This window comes from Remersonia thermophila, chromosome 4 (genome assembly GCF_042764415.1).
Source record: "Remersonia thermophila strain ATCC 22073 chromosome 4, whole genome shotgun sequence".
NCBI classification, from domain to species: domain Eukaryota; kingdom Fungi; phylum Ascomycota; class Sordariomycetes; order Sordariales; family Chaetomiaceae; genus Remersonia; species Remersonia thermophila.
Window position 1 is genome coordinate 3492688 of NC_092220.1, and position 22803 is coordinate 3515490.

Consider the following 22803-nt stretch of genomic DNA (forward strand, 5'->3'; position numbering starts at 1 on the left):
ATTGATACTCAATTGCCCATTTTCCCCCGGCCACGGCAGCCCGGTGCTGCGGGTGACGTGCATCCTGCTTCCTGCTTGCTGTTGTAGACGCGCGCCTGGAAACGGGGCCCGAGAGAACCAAACAGCACCCACGACGGGACGGACGCTCCAATTAATAACCCGCGACACACCATCGCTGCCGTCAACGCCGCCATGGACCCAGGGCCGCCTGCAGACTCGGCAGAGTCGCACATGTCCCACACTCCCAAGCTCGACGGCGTTGAAACCAATGGGTCCGATGGCAGCAGGAGCCTCAAGATTGACCCGGTCCTCACGCTCGCCCCCGGCGTGACGCTCACCCTCGGGGAAGATGCATTGCTTTTGTCCGGGGCCGGTATGTCCTTTTGTTTTTCGTAGCGGAAGGGGGTTTGCATGGAACCAAGAGCCATGTTTTGCAGGCCTCAATTCGACTGACGCTTGGATCCAGAGCTTGTCGCAACCCCCAAACGCCGCCGCGGGTGCTTGCCACGATCTGGAGGTCAAAGTGAGTGTGTGTGTGCCTTGCTCAGGTTCTTTTTTTTTCGGTATCCTCCAACTCACACTCCCCCTAGGGGCCAATGGAGCACCGGATCGCATCCCCTTTTACAACATCCTCTGGGCCGAGATCGATGAAAACGGCCACTGGGTGAACATCAGCTACGCCGCAGAGACGCGACCGCGCTACCTCGAGCCTCGCGGTGCGAGGCTCCGCATCGACCCTTCTCTCGATCAGCTGGCGAGAGGGCCCATCTCGGAGCGCATCGAGGCATGGCTGGAGCAGCTTTTGGATCGCGCCTACGGGAACGCCTCCAGGCGAAAGCGCGCCTGGGTCCTGGTGAACCCGCATGCCGGGCCCGGCGGCGCCGAGAAGATCTGGGAGAAGCAGGTGAGGCCCATCTTCGAGGCCGCACGCATGCCGTTGACGGTGGTGCGCACGACCTACTGCGGCCAGGCCGTCAGCCTCGCGCAGGACCTCAACGTTGACGACTACGACATCGCGATCCCCTGCTCGGGGGACGGGCTGCCGCACGAGGTGTTCAACGGCCTCGCCAAGCGGCCCGACGCGCGCCGCGCCCTGTCCAAAATCGCCGTGTGCCACATCCCCTGCGGCTCGGGCAACGCCATGAGCTGCAACCTGTACGGCACGCACCGGCCGACGCTGGCCGCCCTGGCGATCGTCAAGGGGGTGCCGACCCCGCTGGACCTGGTCAGCGTCACTCACGGGAGCGAGCGCACCATCAGCTTCCTCAGCCAGGCCATGGGGCTGATCGCCGAGATCGACCTGGGGACCGAGCACCTGCGGTGGATGGGCGCCGCCCGCTTCACGTACGGCTTCCTCATACGCACCGTGCAGAAGAAGACGTACCCCTGCGACATTGCCGTCAAGGTCGAGATGGACCACAAGGAGGACGTCAAGAGGCACTATCGGGAGCGGGTCACGCAGGCCGGCGCGGCACCGACCCCCGGCGAGGCCGCCGGTCCCGAGGAGGAGCCGGGCCTCCCGCCTCTCAAGTACGGGACTGTTCAGGACAAGCTGCCGGAGGGATGGGAGCTCATTCCTCATGAAAAGCTGGGCAGCTTCTACTGCGGCAACGTAAGAAACCCCTTCCTCTTGCGTCCGCCACGATGCCGAGCTCTCTTTGAGCCTGGCCGGTTCGTTCGCTAACCCGATGCTGCTAGATGGCCTACATGGCCCCCGATGCCAACTTCTTCTCGGCCGCCCTCGCCAACGACGGGCTCATGGACCTGATCACCACCGAAGGCGACATCTCCCCGCTCAAGGCCATCGAGCTGCAGCTCGGCGTCGAGTCGGGCACCTTTTTCGAGAACCCGCTCGTGTCGTACCGCAAAGTCTCGGCCTACCGCGTGATCCCGCGCAACCAAGAGTCCGGATACATCAGCATCGACGGCGAGTCGATCCCCTTTGGGCCGATCCAGGCGGAAATCCACAAAGGGCTAGGGTTGACGCTGTCCAAAAACGGCGGGTTTGAGGCGCCAGGGCCGGCGGGTTGGGATACGGTGACGAATAGCGAGAGGCTTTTGGCGTAGGCGCGGGGTCAAACGGTTCCGTGGTTTTTTTTTTTTTTTCTTTTTTTTTTTTTTGTGGGGGGGGATTTGGATACCTGAGGTAGGGTGTGAGGCGGCGCAAGGCCTCTCTTTCTCTATCTCTCCCTCTCTCTATCTCTCCCTCTCTCTATCTCTCTCTCTCTCTCTCTCTCTCTCTCTCTCTCTCTCTCTCTCTCTCTCTCTCTCTCCATTACGGTCTGGCAGCCCGCCACGGACCTAGGCCCGGGCTTGGCTCCGGGCCAGAGTTGGGACTTTTGGTGCTTCTTTGTGTTTTGTACCGGATTCTTACGGGTTGGACTTGGGTTTGGGAGCTTCGTTCTAGGGGGGTGCACTCGCTCTTTGAGTGCCGGCGCGGGCCAAAGTTGGGCAGAGGCCAGGTCACGGACACACACACACACACACACACACACATGTACCACATACCCCCACACACCGCATACCGCATACTGCATACCGCATACTGCATACCACAGGGTTGTTTCGGTAGTCATTGGGATACAGCGCATCGATTGATTAGTATTGAGCTTGTTGTTTTCTCGCAAAGTCGCTTGGTGAAGGCCGATCGAACGAAACCGCCAACCGAAGAGATTCTATGGCGCAGGCTTGAACTCTAGGATCAGAAGCCTAGAGCCTAGTCATCGAAGCCGCCCCAATCCTCACCCTCCTCGTCTTGCGCCCCCTTGCCCTCTTTTTCCTCCCCTGTCCCCTCCTTCTTCGACTTCCTATTCGCCGGCAGCCGCTCGTCCGCGAGCGACTCCTTGGACCTGACGCGCACCGCGGGGCTCCTCGTCGCCTCCTCGAGCGCGTCTATCTGGTCCGTGATCCTCTGAACAATCTGCTTGGCCTCGGCGTCGTCCTCGGCCAGCAACCCGACCTTCTCGGCCTCGTCCACCCATATATCCAAGACGTGAATCCTCATCCCCACGGGGATCTTTTGCGTCAGGACTTTGCTCTCCTCGTCCGGCCCGGGGATCTGGTCGATCTGCGCCTCCTCCTCGAGCGAAAAGGGCCACTCCCCGAGCAGGGCCATGACCTCGTCGACCTTGCTCGCGTCCCACTTGGACAAGCCTTCCTTTTTCTTTTGCTTCTTGTCGCCGCCCGCCCCGCCCCCGCAGTCTTTCCGCATCCACCGGAACCCGGCCCCGACGACCCTCCTGACGAGCAGCAAAAACTTCTCCATCCTCAGCACGTCGATGCCGGTCCACTCGCGCGCCATGGTCGCCCAGAAGCCGCGCATCCAGGGCCCCGCCGACTCGCGGGGGAGCAGGAAGACGAGGTCGGCGAGCTCGGCGCAGAGGTTTTGTTGCGGGATGGCGCGGTCGCACATCCAGAGGGCGTAGAAGAGACCTTTCCAGAGCTTGAGGATGTCGATGGGCGTCAAGGAGGACGAGACTTGGCGGGAGGAGAGGAAGGTGTGCAGGGAGGAGAGGGCCGAGGTGCGGATTTTGCGGTCTGGAGGGGTTGGTCTGTTAGTTGGGTAGGGGAAGAATGGGAAGGGGAGAAGAAGAAGAAGAGGAGGAGGAAGAAGAAGAGGAAGAAGAAGACGTACCGCTCGAGGCGAGGTTCTTGATGAAGGGCATGCTCCGTTCTTGGGAGGCCATTGTGTCTGGAGGTTGTGCTGGCTGCTTAGCCCAGCGGTCCGTGTAAGGATTTGTTGCGCAGGTATTCAACGGCTTGAGGTTCTGGGGGGGGGGTGGAATGGCTGCTGTCTTCAACAGCGTCGATGCCGCAGACCGTCGTTGGATGGAACTTCAGATGCGAAGGAAATCTTGTCCGCCCGGCAGAAAACAGGCACGCATCCACTCTTGGCCAGGATAAGTGGGGCCGGGTCCCGTCGTAACTTTCAGACGTGCAGCGGTAACGCCATTATCGCAAGCAACGAGCTAATCAGTCATCCGGGAGGGACGATGTTCCACAGCAGCGCCATGGTGACTCCTTTGGTGGAGCTCCAGCGGGCGATGCAGCTGTGGCTTTGAACACAACCCGCCCTGTCGACACAATCTTGCAGCGTCTGCTTGTCGAGGGATAGAGAGAGAGAGAGAGGGAAAAAAAAACGCCAAGCGAGGGGCTCAAATGCATGCATGCATGGCAAATGCATGGCGGTCCAAGTGAAAGCAAGCGTCAATTTTGTCGTCTAATATACGGTGATAGGTACCTGATGCCTTCAGAATTACAATACATGCTTGCTTGTACATACGGCTTCCATGGGATGACAACTCCCTTCTCTCGTCAACAGTTCAAACCTAGCGACCCAAATGGGTCTTTGCAAATCCAAGCTAGCCAGTCGCTGCGTGGCGCGTATGTACTAGTACGCAGTACTGTGTAACTAACTACCTAGCACTTGTACCACAGGATTGCCCGGCTGCCGGTCTTGGATTCTTCGGGGCGGCCACGGGGCCTCGGCCCGGAGAACCTTGCTGGCCCGTGCCGGGCGTCATTTGCTCTTGGTGAGAGTTGTTGGCCTGGAGTTCCACGACTTCTCAGCAGGAGGCCCCCAATGTCTTGCATCACGTAATCTTGTCACGACGCAACTGGACGCCGGTGGACACGCCGGTTTTTTTATCCTTCAGGCCACGCCCCTGGGGCACTTGTTCTGAGCACGCGGAGAAAGTTCCACATCTCCCCGTTGCCCATTTTACCCCGGATGTGGCCTGACAGCTCTAGACCCGGTATCTGCTGGGAGCTTCCTATCCCAGTTTGCCTCGGCGTGTTTCGGGTCACACACGGAGCACATCACATGCACACAGGGTTCTGCTAGATCCAGCAGAGATGGGCTTCACGTTTTAAAAGGTCGTGGAGCACACGGTCGGAGGAGGGTCCCGGCTTGATGATTCTCTCCCCCCTTTCCGCATCCCCTTTTTTTCCCCGAAATCCTCTCTGTGGTTGAGTGACGTCGATATCACCAAACGAACCCCCCTTTGACGTTTGCGCCTTTCGCTTCGCCAGATCCAGCTCCCTCCGTACCAACCAGCCTTGGACCGCAATCGGACGACAGAGCGAGCATCCGGCACGAAGCGACAGCCTTCGGATCCATTCCACCCCGTCTGTTTCAGCAGCGACAGGTAGTTACCCTCTGGGCGGTGGCTTGCAGGCGGCTGGTCTCTGCTAGCGTATCCATTACCAAAATAACCTCGCATTCTACCCGCTTTCCGGCTGTTGGGCTGCAGGATTCGAGCGGTTGCAGTGTCACCGTGCAGGGGAAACCGATAGGGGAGCGAGCCCGGAAGAACAAAAAAAAGTCAAAAAGTCAGGTCGTGCAGTCAGATCAGGGATCACAGCGTTTCTCTCCCCCCCCCCCTCCCCTTCTGTGCCACCGTTAAAAATGGCGCCGAATCTGCATCGCCTTGCTTCCTCTCCCTCATCAACACCATCCAACTCCCAGCCAACGTCTATTGCTCGTCTAAAGAGCATTGCAAACCACATGGCGTCTGCTCTCCCAACAAGCTTCCCTGCCGAGGTGGTTCCTCAGGCGCCCGAAGATCCCCTCTTCGGGCTCATGGCCGCCTACAGGGCCGATACGAGCCCCAACAAGGTCGATCTGGTACGTTCGACGGTTGCCCCTCGCCGGTCGGCTCCCCCCGTTTGCTAACATCGCATGCGTCCTGCAGGGCATCGGCGCATATCGCGACGACAACGCAAAACCCTGGGTCCTGCCGGTGGTCAAGAAGGTGCGCCCGTCTCTCTCTCTCTGCCTCTCCCCCTCTTCTCGTTGCTTTTCCCAGGCCGACGCAACGCCTCGAGAAACGCCCGCCGGCGCGCCTGGCGCAAGCAGCAAGCGCTTTCGTATTTGGCGGCCAACGGCGTTGCAATGCGCCCCATCCGCTATCAATTTAGCCGTCCCTGGCGTCTCCAAGCCAAGCGGCGGACAAACACTCTGCCCCCCCCCCCCCCCCCTTGCCACATTGACCCCTCCCCCGCCGATAGCCGTCGCCCCGCGCTATCATCGACGCCGTTCCAGGCCAGCAAGCTGACGAGATACGGGTACCTGCGCGCCCACCTCCCCCACCTCACCGCAGGCCGACGAGATCATCCGCAATGACCCCGAAGCCAACCACGAGTACCTCCCTATCGCCGGTCTGGCCGCCCTGACCAGCAAGGCCGCCGAGCTGGTCTTGGGCGCCTCGTCGCCGGCCCTCGCCGAGAAGCGGGTCGCCTCGTTCCAGGCCATCTCTGGCACCGGCGCCCTCCACCTCGGCGCCCTCTTCCTCGCCAAGTTCTACAAGATCGCCGGCGCCAACCGCACCGTCTACTTCAGCAGCCCGACCTGGGCCAACCACCACCAAATCTTCACCAACGTCGGCCTCCCCATCGCCAGCTACCCCTACTTCGACAAGGCCACCCGCGGCCTCGACTTTGAGGGCATGAAGGCCGCCCTCCGCGACGCCCCCGAGGGCAGCATCGTCCTCCTCCACGCCTGCGCCCACAACCCCACCGGCGTCGACCCCTCCCCCGAGCAGTGGGCCGAGCTGGCCGCCCTCCTCAAGGAGAAGCGGCACTTCCCCTTCTTCGACACGGCCTACCAGGGCTTCGCCTCGGGCGACCTCGACCGCGACGCCGGCGCGATCCGCCTCTTCGTCGAGGCCGGCTTCGAGCTCATCGTCGCCCAGTCCTTCGCCAAGAACTTTGGCCTCTACGGCGAGCGCGCCGGGTGCTTCCACTACGTCGCCGCCCCCTCCCCCGACGCCGCCGAGACCAAAACCCGCGTCGCCTCCCAGCTCGCCATCCTCCAGCGCTCCGAGATCAGCAACCCCCCCATCTACGGCGCCAAGGTCGCCTCCATCATCCTCAACGACCCCGCCCTCTTCGCCGAGTGGCAGGACAACCTGCGGACCATGTCCGGGCGCATCATCGACATGCGCAAGCAGCTGCGCGGCAAGCTCGAGGAGCTGGGCACCCCGGGGACGTGGAACCACATCACCAACCAGATCGGCATGTTTAGCTTCACCGGCCTGACGGAGCCCCAGGTGCTGAAGCTCAGGGAGGACTATCACATCTACATGACCAAGAACGGGAGGATCAGCATGGCCGGGTTGAACTCGAGGAATGTGGAATACGTGGCCAAGGCGGTGGATAAGGTCGTGAGGGAGACGCAGTAAAATTCCCGCGGGTGACTAGCTTGTGCTTCTTTAGAGGTAGACAAGAGGAGGGCGGCCTTGTGGCCTGGAGTCTTTGCCGGTTTTTTTTTTTTTTTTTTCGCGCTTGTTGTAGAGGGTTTTTTTAGGATCTCGGCCTGGTCACGGGAATACCGAACACACAACGCTGATGCTGCGTTGATCTCGGGGAATAGACTACTCGGATTTCACCTGCCAGCGCTCGTAGCACGTTGAACTGCGCTACAGAGGTTTCGTTGCTGGGCCTGGAAGATGAAAGCCCCGGTTGGGCCTTGGAAAGGCGACATCAAGGTCCCGGCATGAACCTTGATGGACAGATCGGGACAGCGCCGACACAGATGCAAATTCTTTCTACAGTGACAGCAATCCAACATCCACGCATGTGAGCCTTTCCACATATCTGTGTTCTCTATGCGACGCCCGGGGTTGGGGCTTTTCTTGTTCCTCCATCCTCGCAAACGGGAGCCTGACCCAGAATGAATGCGCCTATCAGACCCATGACCCTGGCACCTGGCCAACACCGACGACCCAAGAGCGAGAGACAACCGCTACAAACACCATGAGAAACCCCCCCATTGGCGCAAAAGACCCTGGAAGACCCTGGCCAGCACGCGCCCACCGTCCTCTCCTGTCCAGGGAATGGATGCCTCCCACTTCCCTAGAGCCGCAAGGGCGCCGCTACCTAAGCACCAGGCACGGCAGCGAGCTCGGCCTCGATGACTTCCTTCGCCTTGGGCGGCAGCGAGTCCAAGGCCCCGCTGACTTCCCGCCGCAACCGGGCCGCCTGATCCGGAATCTTCGGGTGGTCCTTGTTGAGGGCAATAGACGCCTTGAGGCAGCGCAGCGCCAGGAGGTATTTCTCTGCAACACCACTTCCGTTAGCACGCGAAACAGCCGGGCGAAGGAGCCGAGATGGTTGACTTGACTTACTCCTGCGGATGAAAACCTCGAACCCGGCGATCTGCGCCTCGATATTCTTGGGGCTGAACTGGAGAAGATGCCCCAAGAACTTCATGGCGTCGCCGAGCGGGTCCGTCGTCGCGGCCAGCTTCGCGCCATTGGGATCATCGTCCTTCTTCTTGGGCTCCTCTCCGTCCTTGCTCTTTTGAGCTTTGTTAGGGTCCTGCTTGGCGGCCTTCTCGGCCGCCTCGCGCTCCGCCTTTTGGGCCTCCTTCTTGGCCTTCTTGGCAGCCTTCTTCCGCTCGGAAGCATCCTCCCCATTCGCCTCGCCTCCGTCCACGCCGTTCGCGCCGCCCTTGGGCTTGTCGTACATCTGCAGGTACAGGTTGACGGCGTCGAGGGCGGCACGGGAGTAGAACGGGTGCTCGCGCAGCCGGTCCTCCCAGCGGATCAGATCAATGTACGCGCGGATCTGTCCCTTGCGCAGGGAAAAGCTGTGGAAGTCGAACTGGTCCTCCTGCCAGACGTCGAAGATGTTGAAGATGGTATGGTACCGCTTCAGGGCCAGGCCGACGTTGCCCCGCCGCTGCCACGCCTCGCCGTCCTCCGTCAGGAACCAGATGCACTGCATGTCCGTGAGGTCGGCGAGGGGCCCGCCTGGCGTCTCGGCGCGCGTGAACAAGCCCAAGGTGGCCAGCGCCTTCTCGTTCTCGTTGTTCCTCAGCTGGTACTTGGCAGCCTTGGAGTTGATGTAGCGGTCCTTCGTGTCCAGCGAGCGGGCGTGATCCATCTGCTCCGCGGCCTTGGCGAGGTCGCCCTGGTGCTTGAATATCCTGGCCTTGGTCATGTGGAAGTCCACGTTCTTGGGGTCCAGCTCGATGGCCTTCTCGACGAACTCGGTGGCCTTGGCGAGATCACGCGAGAGGTAGTAATTGTAGTGCTGGGCGAGGAAGTAGAGGGCGGCACCCTTCCCCTTGGAACTGTCGCTGTTCCCTTGCGCCTCCGTGTCCGAGGCATCGCGCTCGCTCAGGTACTCCTCGGCAAGCGCAGGCAGCGTTTCCTTCTTGAAGGGGTCCGAGTACAAGTGCTTTAGATTGGCAAAGGTCGAGGGCACGCCCTTGTCGAACATCAGCGTCAGGTAGGCCTTGGCGGCCGCGCGGAACCGTTCACCTGGACACGTGAAATTAACAATGGGTTCAAGAGGCACGCTTGGGCGGCGTGGGCTCACCGGAGAGAAAGTCCAGGGGGAGACGCTTCGCCGCATCAGAGCGAGGGTACTTGGCGGCATACTCAGCATAGACGGCGCTGAGGGACTCCTCATCGCCCTCCTGGATGCCCAGCGCGGCAACCAAGCCCTTGTAGTAATCCGAAAACTCGGGGTTCCGATCCAACAGGGCCCGATAGGCCTTCGCGGCCTCCTCCTTGCGGCCAAGCTCGGCGAGATAGCGCGCGCGAAGTTCCATGACGGCCAAACGATCCAGGCAGTTCTTGCAGTCTGTATCGAGGTGTTCCAAGGCGCGCTGAATATCGCCCTGCTCGGCAATGATGGAGTTCTTGTACAGCAGCGCCTCCGAGTGCTCGAGATCGGTCTTGAGCGGGGTCGAGGTGATGGACTTTTCGTAGGTCGTGAGGATGTTCTCGGCCTGTTGGAGGCTCCCCTCGAGGTGGTAGGCAATGGCGAGAGCGGTCCAGTTCTGGCGAAGCTGGGGCCGGGCCTTGAGCATGTTGAACCTGCTCTGGACGTAGCCCGAGTAGTCTCGCATCTGGACCTGCAGCACAGCAAGATCGCGTTGGATCTGATGGGAGTCGGGCTCGAGCTTCAGGGCGAACTTGTAAGCCTTGATGGCCTCGTCGAAGTTCTTGTTGGTCCGGTAGAGGATGCCGTAGACGTGCCAGCAGATGTACGACTTCATGTCGATGGTTAACGCCTCCTTGGCAAGGGCAAATGCCTCCTCCGTCTTGCCCTGGGCATTGAGGATGAGGGCCTTCATCGAGATGGTGTCGGCATGCTTGGGGTTCTTCTTGAGAATCTGCTCGGCGGCCTTTAGGCCGCGCTTGTACTGCTTGTCCTCATAGTACCGGATGACGGTACGAAAGAGGTTTGCCTCTCTCGTACTCAGTGTTTGCGGCGCCATCGGGTTCGGTGGTTGCACGATCTCGACGTGAAGGATCGGGTGAACGGGATCCGTTGGTTGGCGATCTGAAAGTTGGTGCTTCACAGGCCGCCGGTGAAACGAGCTCCGAGACCGATGGAGGAGGGAAGCTGGGGGGGGGGGGGGGCGGGTGCCGCGGGGCGGGGAACCGAGAAAAGTGTCCGCCTTGCTGTCGCGGACCGTTGCGGGAGGGAGGGAGGGAGAGAGCCTGGCCCTTCGGGGGAGCTAGAAACCCTCGGCTTGCAACTCTTCGTTTTCGTGCGTCGTGAAACGGTCAGAACCCCGCTGGAAGGGACAGTCGCACGATGAAGGTGGTGGTGGTTGAACTTTGCGCGTGTGCCGAGTGCGGCAGCATTGGGGCTGCAGGTTGGCCTTGGCATTTGGAAGGGTTAGGGTTGCTCTTGGAGGGGAGCCCCAACACCGGTAAAAGCCCGGCTAGGTCATTGCTCTGTCACCCACCTTTCTGACATCAACATGACAACTCCCACGCAAGTATTAACACCCATCGAGTTCCGAGGGGACGCAAACGCTGAGCTTCGCCGGCGGTGTTACCGACAAGATGTGACCGGCCACTCTGAAAACTTCAAATGTGAGCATGATGTGGATTGGACTATCTGACGTTGCGAACAAAAAAAAAAGAAAAGCCAAAACGGCTCCTGCCGACTCGACTCCCATGCCGGTCGAGGAGCGGTGAATGGTCGCGAAAAACACCACGCAGAGTTTTCACTTTGACAAGCTGGGGAGTCGATCCTGGACTTGTTTCCATTTCCGGTGAAAACTGCGTCATCGAGCGTCCCCTCAACCACCGCGGGGATGAAGCGCAGGTATATATGTCCATTGCGGGGAGGCGGTTGACAAGGAGACAAGAAGAGGGGTTTCTATACCTCACGACTTGCAGAAAGGCTCCCCAAAATCCGTGCTTCCCTACCAAAAATGGGCTTAAGTCTTGACGTGCAGCTTGGGGTGGTCTGGTGGCTGTCGGTGCTTGATGCCCGTGCACACTGCACCGACCTCACCATGGAGACAGGGTTCGATGTAATATACCGGGGCACTTGCATCTACTCGAGTTTGGGCAGGTGATCGGTTCGGGGATGCTTGAATAGTGGAGTGATTATTATCGGAGGCCCTCAAGACGGGATATGGCTTTCTACCACCTAGTATGGAGCGTTCATAACATCGTCTAGTCCCACGGCTTCTTTTTCCGTTTCCTTACATATATCCATCTGTGTGGGCATCCCCCTTTCCGCAGAGCTTCCCACGATATACTTACATGGAACACACCCGAGGACTCCTTATCGGTTTTCGGCAGACACCCCTCTCGCTCTTCGCCATTCTGCCAAAGCCTGCTCCCAGCCAGCAAACGTAGAGTCGCCGCATCGTTGCCTCACAACATCCCACGTCCTAGCACGGACGATATTCTCAATCCCCATTTCCGTCCGGAGAAGAGTAGCCAGCTGCTCCGTCCTCGGCTCTCGGGGGAAGAAGCGTGCCGAGTAAGGGTCCAGTCTTTCATCCACGACGCGCTCCCTGTTCTTCTCGTTCTCCGCCTCCCTCACCGCCCTCTCGGGGTCGTCGGGATCCGGACTGGTGGCCACCAGCGAGCAGTAGCTGAGGACGTCCGATCGGACCTGCCAGGACGGAAATAAGACCTGGTTCTTGAACGAGTTGCACGCTGCTGCGTCCATGTGGTGCGAGAACGGACGCGGCCCCAGGCGGGACGTGGATGTCGGATCGAAACCCGCCCGGGCGGGCGTTTCGAGTGCATTCAGGTTCTGGGTTATGGTATCATCGATAGAACTTCGTGAGAGACGGAGGAACTCTGTGACGTGTCAGACCGAGCTCGGGAATATGCAAGGCCAAGGTCGGTGGGTTGCGGCCGGGGTTATGCATGCCTCTCAGAGCAGAAGTCGAAAAGCAAAACTGAGGAGTCAGCGGGGGTAGGGGCGAAGGTTTTGTCATTGTGTTGGAGCTCAAGCTCTCCGAAGCCTGGGGAGCCCTCGGAGCCGCGCCGTCCCTCGACCCTCCCGCCGATTTCGACCACAGAATGCCAGCCAGTGTGCCGTTCTCCCTGGGCAGATACAAACCCTAGAGTGCTTTCCCGAACCAGGCTTCTTGGACCGGTCCTCTTCCAGTTGCTGTCCTGCAATTTTGGTGCTGCCGATGCTCAGGTCCGTCGTCAACGAGAAGTTGCACGGTGGGTCTCGAAACATCACGACAGCCCCCCAGCTGTGGCGTCATGTGGCGGCTTAACTCGACATCTGAGCCACACGATTGGCGAAAAGTCTCCGAGAGCCACCGGCTCACCCTTCATCCCAGCGGCAAGTCCCGGTGGCAGAAAAGCCACCGAACCAGCTAGAAAAGTGACAAGCTCGACATAGCTGCACCGAGGTGCTGTTATAGGGATATCGTGAAAGGTGTCGAAACCCTGCACAGAATGTGCTACATCTGTGTAGTCCGAGGAGTATAAAGTCATGCCTTTGGGTAATTAAGCTGCGCCCTCAAGTATCTAATACATCAATCTCCACAAAGTCAGCTCGAGAGAAAAGGGCCCGGTTCCTGAACCACAACACTCGCTGGATATTCATCACATTGGTGGATGGTTAACCCGGACTGCTGTGCCTTGTCAAATCCTCGTAGAGCACTGTGGTCACGACATCACGGAGTGTAATTTGACCAAGACAAGCAACTTATGCCTGGTTCTACCATCTGGAGGTTCTGGCCGAGTGTTGTCTCTGTGCCACGCAGCGTGTAGTTGTTCGTATGAACACCCGAGGCTCCCATCACTAAAAATTGCCATCGATATTACCCCCACTTGGGAAAATGCTCCTCCTAAATGTCTGCGCAAAGAGCATGTCTGGCGCCGACTAGGTCTCAGCTGTCGTCACCATATTGCCAGCCTGGCTAGTGGCGCCCTGTTAAACCACGTCAGGCCAGCTACGGGCGGCTGTTTCCAATCAAGCAGGTGTTTTCCCTCGGGTAACCTCGCGGGCATGGCCATCTAATCCACCCCCCCCTTCCTTTCAGCTTGTCCCGGGGTGGATGTTGTGTCTTCTATCCACTTCTCATGCTCTCTGTGTATCCAATAGAGAAGAGCGGGGAGGAGCGGGCAGTCGGATATCAAGACACGGGCTGTAAAGCTGACGAAGCAGTTGCACATGTCGCAGCCAACTCAAGGCCGCCAGCCCAGCATGTCCGTTGCTCCCGGATGAGTGTCCCGTTTTCCCGACCACTACAAGCGCTGACCTGGCCATCTGTTCGGCTTGGTGACTTCCGGCCCCTCGTTACAGCGTTCCTCTTGGTGACGTCGTTCACACATGGGCGCAGTTCGGTGAAACCGACCATGTCGTTCAAAGTCTATTTCCCGCGCTCCATTGTCAACCGGACAAGCCGTCCTCCACGCCGTCCCTGCAGCGCCGGGCAGAACCAGAGACCAGGGGGCAGGGTCGCGTCGGCCAGATCGCGGCGTCGAAGGATGAGGAAAGGCTTGGCACCAGGAGAAGATGCAACAGGCCAGCCGGCCCGAATAGCCGGATCGAATCAGCCCGCAGGAGACGGGGACCTGGTTCTCCCCTTCCCCCCCCCCCCCCCTGCGTCCTGCAAAGCCTGCCCGCCGCGGTAGCGGCAGCAGCAGCAGCAGCAGCAGCAGCGGTTCACCCAGAGTTTCTCTTTCAACGGAGACGGTGACGGGCTTGTCTTCCGAGCCTGTTATCGCGGCCGAGATTCAAACGCGCTAGGCCTCATATGGGGTAGCTCCGCAGGTCTTGGGAAGATCCAGACGACTGATGAGCGAGGTGTTGCATTGCCCACAATGCGATACCCGTGGGCGAAGAGTGCCAATGCTCCGAGGAAGCGACAAGAAGTGTTCGATACCCGTTCGCCTATGCACGAAGCTCAAAAGAGGGTGCCGAAGCGCAGCCTTGGCGGGCTCCAGAACACAACGCTTTCCGGGGTGGCCTACCGGGCATCCATTAAAGCCTAAATGGCTGCCACCTGGGACATCAGCCAAATACCCAACAATTTGGCCCGACTGTGAGCCCTGGCACGGAGAGCGGGATTTTTGGTGCCATATGCCGCGGGAAGCCAACGGAGGTGATGTAGCAATCGACCGAGCAGTTCCCATCCTCCGGGATGCGGGAGCTCTGGAAAACGAGGCCGAAGGCTCGTGTGCGCGCGTTTGCCTTCATGAATTGTGTTGGTGGTGGTGCGGCCCCTGAGTGGCTGATCAAGCCTAGAGCGGCCCGGGCCCAACGCAAGGCGATGACAATCACGCACTGTGTGTCTCCTCAGGAGTGCTAAGGTTATTGTCATGCGCTGTCGAGGGCGCTAGCCCCGGCACTGACAAATCCCGAGCCACATGACAGCCTCTGATGACAGGAGCAAGTTGAATTGAAACGCTTTTCCCGGGGAATTATCATGTCTTTCACCAGCGTTTGCGGTAATGAAACTCGACCCATCAAACAAAACAAAGCCCTGTTGCGTCGGGAGGTAAGGGTTGGTTTGTGGCGGGGGCACCCAAGAAGCACCGGCACTGTTGCATGCAAGGTGGGGAGAGAAACAGACCGCTGTGTTGCTGAGGACCCGGTTCACCTCGCGTCCTGGAGCCTCAAAGGGGCAGGCCGTTGCCGTTTCAGAGGGAAATGTGGAACGGCGCAAAGCGGGAGAGCTTCCCTGGGCCATCTGAGGGCGTGGATTCTTGACCTCTGTCTCCATCGTTCGTTGTATACCTGTACACCAAAGGCACTTGGGTAGAGTGTCAGTGGACGGTCCGGAAGTGTGGTCTGCTGGGCAAGCGGAACGGGCATGACCTCGAGACGAGCAGTCCGATCCGGGGGTTTTCCTGTCGGGGATAAGCGAAGCTGCAAGCCCAGGCTGTTTCATCTGGGTTAAACGGGAGGGGGTTGCAGAAGTGGAGATGCGCGTTTTGTCCATGCCCATCAAAGTCAAATCTCGGAGCGTCTTCCCCCCCCAAGATCGTCCCGCCATCCGGCCAGCGTAACCGTCCGTCGCTAACGAAAAAGAGTCCGTGACGGACCAAGTACACGGGCGCTTGTCCGTCGTTTAGCCAGACCTTGGCGGCACCAAGCAGCCAGGTCCGCGCGGCAGTTGGTCGAGTGTGATGATGTCTCCACGCAAGAAGCAATGGCCACCTGGTTTGGCGGACAACATTCGCTCGCCTATGTACCGCAGCCCTACCCCCTACTACCGATGGTTCTTGTAAGGCACCGCAGACGCCATGTCCATGGGGTAACCGCCGAGTTGGCTCCTGGAGGCCAAGCGTTGCCGGCGAGGAGGAGAGGAAGAGGAGTAGAGGAATCGGGACGAAGTGCTGGCCTATTCCATCACCCGAGCCCAGCCTCCGTGCGTCCGGTGGGCATAGGAAGACGGGCCGGGGCTCGGTGGTACTGGGCTGCGGAGATCTCTTGTCGCATTGGTGGTGGGTTTGTTGACCAATATTCTGGGCTGCTGATGGTGCCAGGGCACTTCGGGGCGGCCGGGAGGAACGTTTGCAAAGCCCGGAGGGACGACAGGCGTCCGAAGCCCAGTTGGGCAATGACTGGCGATTGTGGCACGAAGACCCAAGGCGGCCGCTCCACCATCTGCGCCGACTACACGTAGTTATTGTACCGTGCATTGGTGGTGACGACTGGGTGTGGCGTGCCCTGCCGGGCCTCTGGGTCGAAACCTGGATTCTCAACTCGGGTTGGGCCTATGCCATGCAGGTCGTGTACGTCAGATGAACAAGAGCAACCCGTTACTATCATAGCCTACCCGAGCCTGTCTCTCGGCGCTGCCTTGACACGGGCAGCGAGGAGCGGTCCTTGGCTTGGGCCGTGTCCTTCCTCTGGTCCATGCAAGACGTCGCCGATGGATATTCACATGAGCGTAACCTCACGCTGCCCGCAGTTGTGGAAAACACCCCACGGCTGCGGCCCTGGGGGCTTATCCACTTCGAATTCCGCCGAGAACAGACTAACTACTGCGCACCTAGCCTGCTCGGTGAGATCATGGAGAAAATCGGGAAGGTCAAGTGAATGTTGTCATGGAACCTGGAACAGGGACGCCATTCACCTACCTGCCAGTATCTTCTTGCGCAGCGATGTCCCCAAAGCTGCCTGATCCCAACTTGCAACCTGGAACAGTATGGAATGCGCGGGCCAGAGATGACCTTTCGAGGAATTGCGCCAGCTTAGGACAGCGCCGGCACGTCTCTAGTCGCCGTTAGCGATCCTGGTCTCGGCTGGCAGCTCCAAAGATCCGTTGGACGACCCACCGGCTGCGTTCGTTCGCTCGCTCGCTTGTGCCCGCGTCGGCTCCAACGAGAAACGGCGGAGGCAAAGCAGCAGAACAGATAGCCGACCTTCTCGAACCACCCTAATCCGGGCCGGCCAACGGGGCTGCCAGGCTGTCAAGAGAGACAAGCAGAGCCGGTTTGTCAAGAAGCTGCGCATCAGCATGTCGTCTCGAAGCTGAACAAAACTTGCACTTGCCAACCGTAAAGTAGTGTAAAATATCCTACCCCCTCCCCCCCCCCCCCCCCCCCCCCCCCCCAAAAAAAAAAAAAAAATCAGCCATCTACCCCCCCGCGCCGTCGATGTGAATGAATCCAAGGATCCAAGGCCTATGCTCGCGCCCCTCCCTCCCCCCTCCGGAACCTCCTCCAGGCCCACCTCATTTCCCGCCCCGACCAGCCAACCCCGCAAGGGCTGTCGAACCAGGCTGTTAGCTAGATCCCGTTGTCAAATTGTAGGCGCAACGGCCAGTGGGCACCGGGCACCGGGACATGTCTTCGCACGTCAAAATGCGGTGGTGCTGGGGCCTGATCAGTGTCTGGCCAGGCAAGCAGTTCCACAGGAGTGTCCTTGAAGAAATGCAAAGTGAGTGTCACATGAAAACCAAAATAGGATGACGGCGTGTCCAGCGCGTGTTGTTTTTTTTTCTTCGGAGCAGGGGGGGAAACTCCACCGCGTAATGTGGTTGAGTGCTTGTGCGATGGACCCAACTGCCTGCGCAAGAAGTCGACAGCTCTTTCCATCCAGGGTTGGGTGTGGGGGGGAAACGTTAGGGGGGTAGGGGTAGGTGCTAGGGGGGGCCCAGGAAGCAGGGGGTGAGGGTGTGGATTCTGTTGGAAGTCTGCGAAGAAGTTACCGGGAAGGGATGCCGTCCGGGTGCCTTGCACTTCGTTGCACCTCGCCAATCGACGGTACGTACCCCCTTTTGAGCCGTTGCGCACGACCCGCAGAAGCACGAGAATTTCCCTGCCAGCACAAGCAGCCAGACCAACAACAGGCAGGTCGTCAGTCCACCCAGGAACGCCGGCCCCGGGTCGCGTCTATCCCCTTGTCGCCCTATTTGGGCTTCCGTGGCATCGTGGCTCCATAAAAAAAACTAATTAAATTCCCAATCATGGCTCAAGCCCCCGAGAGTCAGTCGTCTTTGGACTCGGTTCCCGTCCAGCCGCGTGTGCAGCCAGACCTCGACGCGCCTCGAGGTCCTGTCGAGCTCGAGCATCAGCACCACCGTCCGCACCACAGCACCTACAGCCAGCCGCAGCAACACCATCGCCAGCCAGACTATCAGCTTCCCCATCCTCTGGCAGAGTCTCAGGGACCCGGAAGCGCCCAGTCATCCTCCCCTGTGCCGCTCTCCGCCAAGTCCCCGTCGGGCAACGCGACCCAGCCCAACGCCTACCCTCCTCCACTTCCACCACCACCACCACCACCTCCTCCTCCTCCTCCTCCTCCCACCGACGCGAAGCACATCTCGAATGGTGGCGCCTATCCCGTCGACCCTGCCCTGAACGATCGTGCCTCGGCTACACGGCCCGCCGTCACTGGTCCCCCGACCACCAGCAGCACCAGCAGCACCAGCAGTGGCAGCGGCGCGCAACACAACGAGGGTGCGGCAGCACCCATTCTCCCTGACATGTCCAACACGCAGCCACCTCCGGGGCCTCCGCGGCAGCCCGTGACCTATGCGAGCCCGGCAGCTTATCCACCCGTCGGCATGCCGCCCGTGACGCAGTACATGTACGCGCATCCCGTCCCGGCCGATCCTTACCGGCCGAGCCCGACGACACTCCCGAGCATGCGCACCCTCGATCCCCGCCAGCCACAGCCGCAACCTCCGCACGGCATTCCCTTGGCTAGCCACATCCCGGCCCCAATGGCTCCGGCCCCGCCGCCTCCGCCGATGCCGTATTACGGCGTCCACCCGCACCCGCACATGTACGGCATCCCGGATCACAATCCTATGCGCTACGCCATTCCGCCCGGCTTGCCTCATGATCCGCGGCTCGCCTTGAGCGGAGGGAGACACAAGAAGGTACGGCCCCGCTCTACGAACCCAGGACAAGCTTCGGCGGATGAGAATTGTCAGTGCTGACTAGGGGGGTGTTCTTGTGGCGTTTAGGAGATCAAGCGCCGGACAAAAACAGGTTGTTTGACCTGCCGGAAGCGCAGGATAAAGGTATGGTGTCCGCTTCCCAATGTTTGACACCCTTCCCATCATGCCTTTTCCTCTTATCTCCTACGAACCTTCTATCGGATGAAACCTGCACAAACCCAGCGAGCTCGCTGGGTTTGGGGCGTGTGTTAAGCCGGGCTGAGGTGTGGTTGGATGTCAAAACAACCGTCAGAAATGAGGCTCGCGCCGCGCCTTCGGTTATGGTCGCTTCGCTCCCTGACATCAGCGTTGCGTCTAAACCATCCGACGAAACGAGGGAAAACTGTCGAGACATGTCGTTCTCTCGTCAGCCCATTTTTGCTTGGCTTTCTGTTATTTTTCTTCGCAAAATCGATCTCTTCTGCCCCGCCATCTCAACCCCCCCTTTGCCCCTGGCTCTCCTTTTGGACCAACACAAACCCCGTTTCTAACATGATCATCGTTTCTAGTGCGACGAGGGGCAACCAGGATGTAACAACTGCAAGAAGTCAAAGCGCGAATGCCTGGGCTACGACCCCATCTTCAAGCAACAGCAAACCCCAAGCTCAATTCAAGCTGCCCAGGCTGCTCAAAGCGCCCAATCTCAGTCTAGCGCCACCGCGGCTCCTACCGCTGCCACGCCTTCCGTGCCGTCCTCCGTGCCATCATCGACACCATCCTCGGTGCCGCCCCCGGTCCCATCCTCGGTCCCGTCATCCGTCCCACCATCTGTGCCCCCGCCAACCGTGCCATCCACCGTGCCGTCCACCGTGCCCTCCTCGGCGCCTTACCCATATCCGGCGTCGTACACGCCTTCTCTCCCTTCGAACGTTGCGCCCACCCCGGCCCCGTCATCGGCTCCCCCGAGCATCAAGCCCGAGCCCGCCTACGATTATTCAACCGCCATTGACCCTGCTCTGCAAGCGTCTAATCACTCTCAGCCACCTCGGTATCCCCAACACGGGAGCGGCGCTCCTGTCGCGGACCCGAGCACCGGTACCGGTGACTCGAATCACTACCGGGGAGCTATTCCGTCTTCTAATCCCAGTCTGTCTGCCCCTCGTCATCCCCGGCCCTGTGTGATCATGTCCACTCATACGATTTCTCCAGCAAAGAAAATGAAGGTCGATGAGCTGATCGCTCTCGGCGGCCCGGCTCCCCAACCGTCCAACGCCCCGCCATCTTCCGAGGACTTAAACGAGCTGACGAGGCTGTATCACGACGTCTACTCGCCAGGCCTCTCCCAATTCTTTGAGACGCGGTGGTATGGCTTCGTAGACGACAAAGCGGACGCAGCCTTGCTCCACAGCAACCATGCCCTCGTTTCAATTTTGGTTACGTTCATCCAAACTATTTCCAAGATCAAGGGCACGGATCCTGCCGACATGGTCCACCCTGGTCACCTCGAATCATCCGTCATTTGGTTGCTTGCCTGCCTTCCCCTCTCGACAACCCTCTCCCAGCGCCAGCTTAATCCGGGTACGGCGCCCTCTGACGACGACCCCTGGGAGGCGAGGGCCCGCCTCCAAGTCTTCCAGGCTCTGTTGGAGGGCGAGACTTTGCAAATCAACCCTCTCACCCCGCCACCCGCAAGCAACATTGACCCTATCCGACGAAACGAGCTAGAGTTCTGGTTCCAGCTGGGCAACTTTCTGCTTCAGTCCAGCTCCTCCCCGTCCCACGCTGACATGGTGGCAAGGGACCGCTGCCTCAGCTCGATGCGCACTCTTCTGGATGGGCGGGAGAACCGCGACGTCCTCTACAGCATCGCCGTGCTCAGGGAGTTCACGAGGCACTGGGATGCAGCCTACAGTGAGCAGAATGTGCCCCAACGCCTCGAGGAGTCTGAACCCCGCAGCAAGCTTGCCGTCGCGACGAGGTTTGTCCGGGAGTCAGCTTCGACGGGCACAACCAATGTGGTTCGCCGGCTTTCGGAGCTGGCGTACCGTGCGTACGTTCGGCCAGGCGTCAATGTCAGCAGAGCCGTCGGCAAAGATGAAGGAACAGCTTAATTTTGGGTTACTTCATGGAGGAAGGGGACAACGGCTGGAGCAATTCAGCGGTTTATTTGTTACACTAAATTATTCAAGAGCAATACTTGTACATAGATGGGATAGATCACTTGGGGGCCTGGTGGCTTTAACAGCACCGGCCGGTTTGTTCTCGCCGCCTGCATTTTCCTGTACTTGACCGCGCTTGTCTCTTGTACACTTGGTCCTGGTTGGACTCGGCGCGCCTGGGCTTCAATCTCAATAGTTGGGTCTTGGTCATTGTGGCGGGAGATGGGGGCTCGGCATCTGGGTTCGTCGTGGTGGAAGCTTGATCGCCTCATGGCTTTCCTTAGTTCTATTCTTGGTGTCGTAGGTCAGTCGGCGGTTGTGGGTTTTAGATCTGGCAGGCTACCTTGAGCATCGTTCATGTTCCTGGACCTGCGTTATATTTCAAGGTAGAGGCGTTTTAGGAAAAGCATTCGTCTCCTTTTTTGGATCAAGCTTTAGCCCTTGTTTACGACTGTTCTGAAGTGTTTCGGCGCGGGGCGTGGGGGAGAGGGATAGTTGATCGTCGTTGTTCTGATACTTGAATGGCCTTGATTGGTCCAGGGCCAGAGAACGCCCACGAGCCTTGCAGCGGAGCAGGTACCCGAGACAAGTCGGCATGGCAGTGGACAAACAAGCGAGCCCAAGGTCAATCCGAAAACGTGGTCAGAATCTTCGTAGCCATCGGCCTCCACGACCCTGCTCCCAAGGGTTCACCCTTCCTCACATGTCGCGCTGCCACGGAACAGTCATGCAGGGCTATCCTTCTCCAGAGCATATGAAGTTGGTTACGAAGTCCGTGTGGAATTGTCTGCGGGTTTTCATTCACACCTGGCGTTAACCACCCGGGGGTGCCGGAGAGATTGGTGAGGGCCAAGGAAAGGTAGAGGACTCTTGGGGCCAGACAAAATCAGTTCGCCACTCCATATTTTTCTCTGATGCCAATGGTCCATATATCCCCGCGTAGCGTCAACAGAACGTGCGGTTTGTTAGGCAGACTCGAGTGGATCTCCGGTTTGACTGACGTCAAGAACATCAAGCCCTGCCGAGCTGACCTGGCTTACATCCGGGGCCTTTGCCAAAGGCTGCTCCTGCTTCGTTCATGATGGCCCAAAGCTCCATGTTCCCGTGGCAATGCCTTGCTGCCTTGCTTCATCTTTGAGAATCCTCGCCCCCAAGTAACGTGTCGAGCAGGTCCCTGTTGAATGTCAGTTGTCAAGATGTCGAGAGACAGCAACAAGGTGCCCGGGTTTGCGGTTCCGCTGTTGACAGCTTCGTACACCACGCCCAGTGCAGGCCACGATGCCGACTTCCCCATACCCAAAGCCCTTGTCGGCAGACCAGGCGAATCGAGCCGAGGAGTGCGCCCTGAACCTCGGCGTCAAACTTCTCGGGTATCGCGATGCTCTCCCGGGTGCGGTAAACCATCACACGGCCATCAGATGCCCTCGGTTACGGCCTCTGTGAAGAGCCTTTGACACTATGAGGTGGTGGGCGTGGTATAATTTGTGAGTTTCAGTGGTGGCCCATAAGGGGTGGGCGTTGGGTGGGTGGTCAGCTTGGTAGGGATGAGAAAGTAATTGCTAGTTAACTGATGCAATGTCAACGCCACCAAGCGGGGGAGGGGGGTGGGAGTTTTGCATCCCAGACTCCTCGGCAACTTTCGTTGTACCGGCACAGCTCATGAGCAGTGATTTGCACTGGAATGAGAAGTCTAGACGTTACTTACAGCCTGGCGTCATCCGTTAAGAGCACTTTAGGCCCCGGCATGGTGGACAAGCAATCAGCGACATCGAATAGGACTCCGAACGACCGTGCAAAGGCAGACCGTCGACCTATAGAGAGAAATGGGATATGCTGTTTTGTATCCGCGCGGACAAGGTCAGGTTATCATATCGATTTGATATAGAACTGCCAAATACGGTGGTACACAGTCGGCGTCTCTCCCAGCATGACCACACCGCATTCGTGGCCCTCAGAGCCCACATTTCATGCGCGCAAGGTTTGACCCCCGATTTGTGTGATAAACCAGGTTCAGATCCCGAAGCCCCGGAACGAAGAATACACATCCACGCCATGTTTGTCAGTGACCAGCAA

General features: G+C 59.3%; 6 protein-coding genes across 6 annotated transcripts; 3 read left to right on the forward strand and 3 right to left on the reverse strand.

Annotated features, from left to right (window-relative positions):
• Positions 1–192: 192 nt before the first annotated feature.
• Positions 193–2067, forward strand: VTJ83DRAFT_5126 (uncharacterized protein; the record flags this gene model as incomplete). The annotated part of the gene is made up of 4 exons (XM_071011692.1): positions 193–373; positions 467–523; positions 591–1612; positions 1699–2067. 4 exons carry the CDS (start codon positions 193–195, stop codon positions 2065–2067), a joined length of 1629 nt encoding a protein of 542 aa, XP_070866576.1.
• Positions 2068–2716: 649 nt separating this feature from the next.
• Positions 2717–3686, reverse strand: VTJ83DRAFT_5127 (uncharacterized protein; the record flags this gene model as incomplete). The annotated part of the gene is made up of 2 exons (XM_071011693.1): positions 2717–3537; positions 3635–3686. The coding sequence occupies 2 exons, from the start codon at positions 3684–3686 to the stop codon at positions 2717–2719; spliced, it is 873 nt and encodes a 290-aa protein (XP_070866577.1).
• Positions 3687–5506: 1820 nt separating this feature from the next.
• VTJ83DRAFT_5128 (uncharacterized protein) lies at positions 5507–7181 on the forward strand (the record flags this gene model as incomplete). The annotated part of the gene is made up of 3 exons (XM_071011694.1): positions 5507–5626; positions 5694–5753; positions 6102–7181. 3 exons carry the CDS (start codon positions 5507–5509, stop codon positions 7179–7181), a joined length of 1260 nt encoding a protein of 419 aa, XP_070866578.1.
• A 697-nt stretch (positions 7182–7878) lies between these two features.
• VTJ83DRAFT_5129 (uncharacterized protein) lies at positions 7879–10231 on the reverse strand (the record flags this gene model as incomplete). The annotated part of the gene is made up of 3 exons (XM_071011695.1): positions 7879–8057; positions 8127–9266; positions 9325–10231. The coding sequence occupies 3 exons, from the start codon at positions 10229–10231 to the stop codon at positions 7879–7881; spliced, it is 2226 nt and encodes a 741-aa protein (XP_070866579.1).
• Positions 10232–11541: 1310 nt separating this feature from the next.
• VTJ83DRAFT_5130 (uncharacterized protein) lies at positions 11542–12208 on the reverse strand (the record flags this gene model as incomplete). The annotated part of the gene is made up of 2 exons (XM_071011697.1): positions 11542–12068; positions 12142–12208. 2 exons carry the CDS (start codon positions 12206–12208, stop codon positions 11542–11544), a joined length of 594 nt encoding a protein of 197 aa, XP_070866580.1.
• A 5445-nt stretch (positions 12209–17653) lies between these two features.
• On the forward strand, positions 17654–20682 carry VTJ83DRAFT_5131 (uncharacterized protein; the record flags this gene model as incomplete). Its single annotated transcript, XM_071011698.1, has 4 exons — positions 17654–18571; positions 18659–18715; positions 19141–19717; positions 19781–20682. 4 exons carry the CDS (start codon positions 17654–17656, stop codon positions 20680–20682), a joined length of 2454 nt encoding a protein of 817 aa, XP_070866581.1.
• Between the last annotated feature and the right edge of the window lie 2121 nt (positions 20683–22803).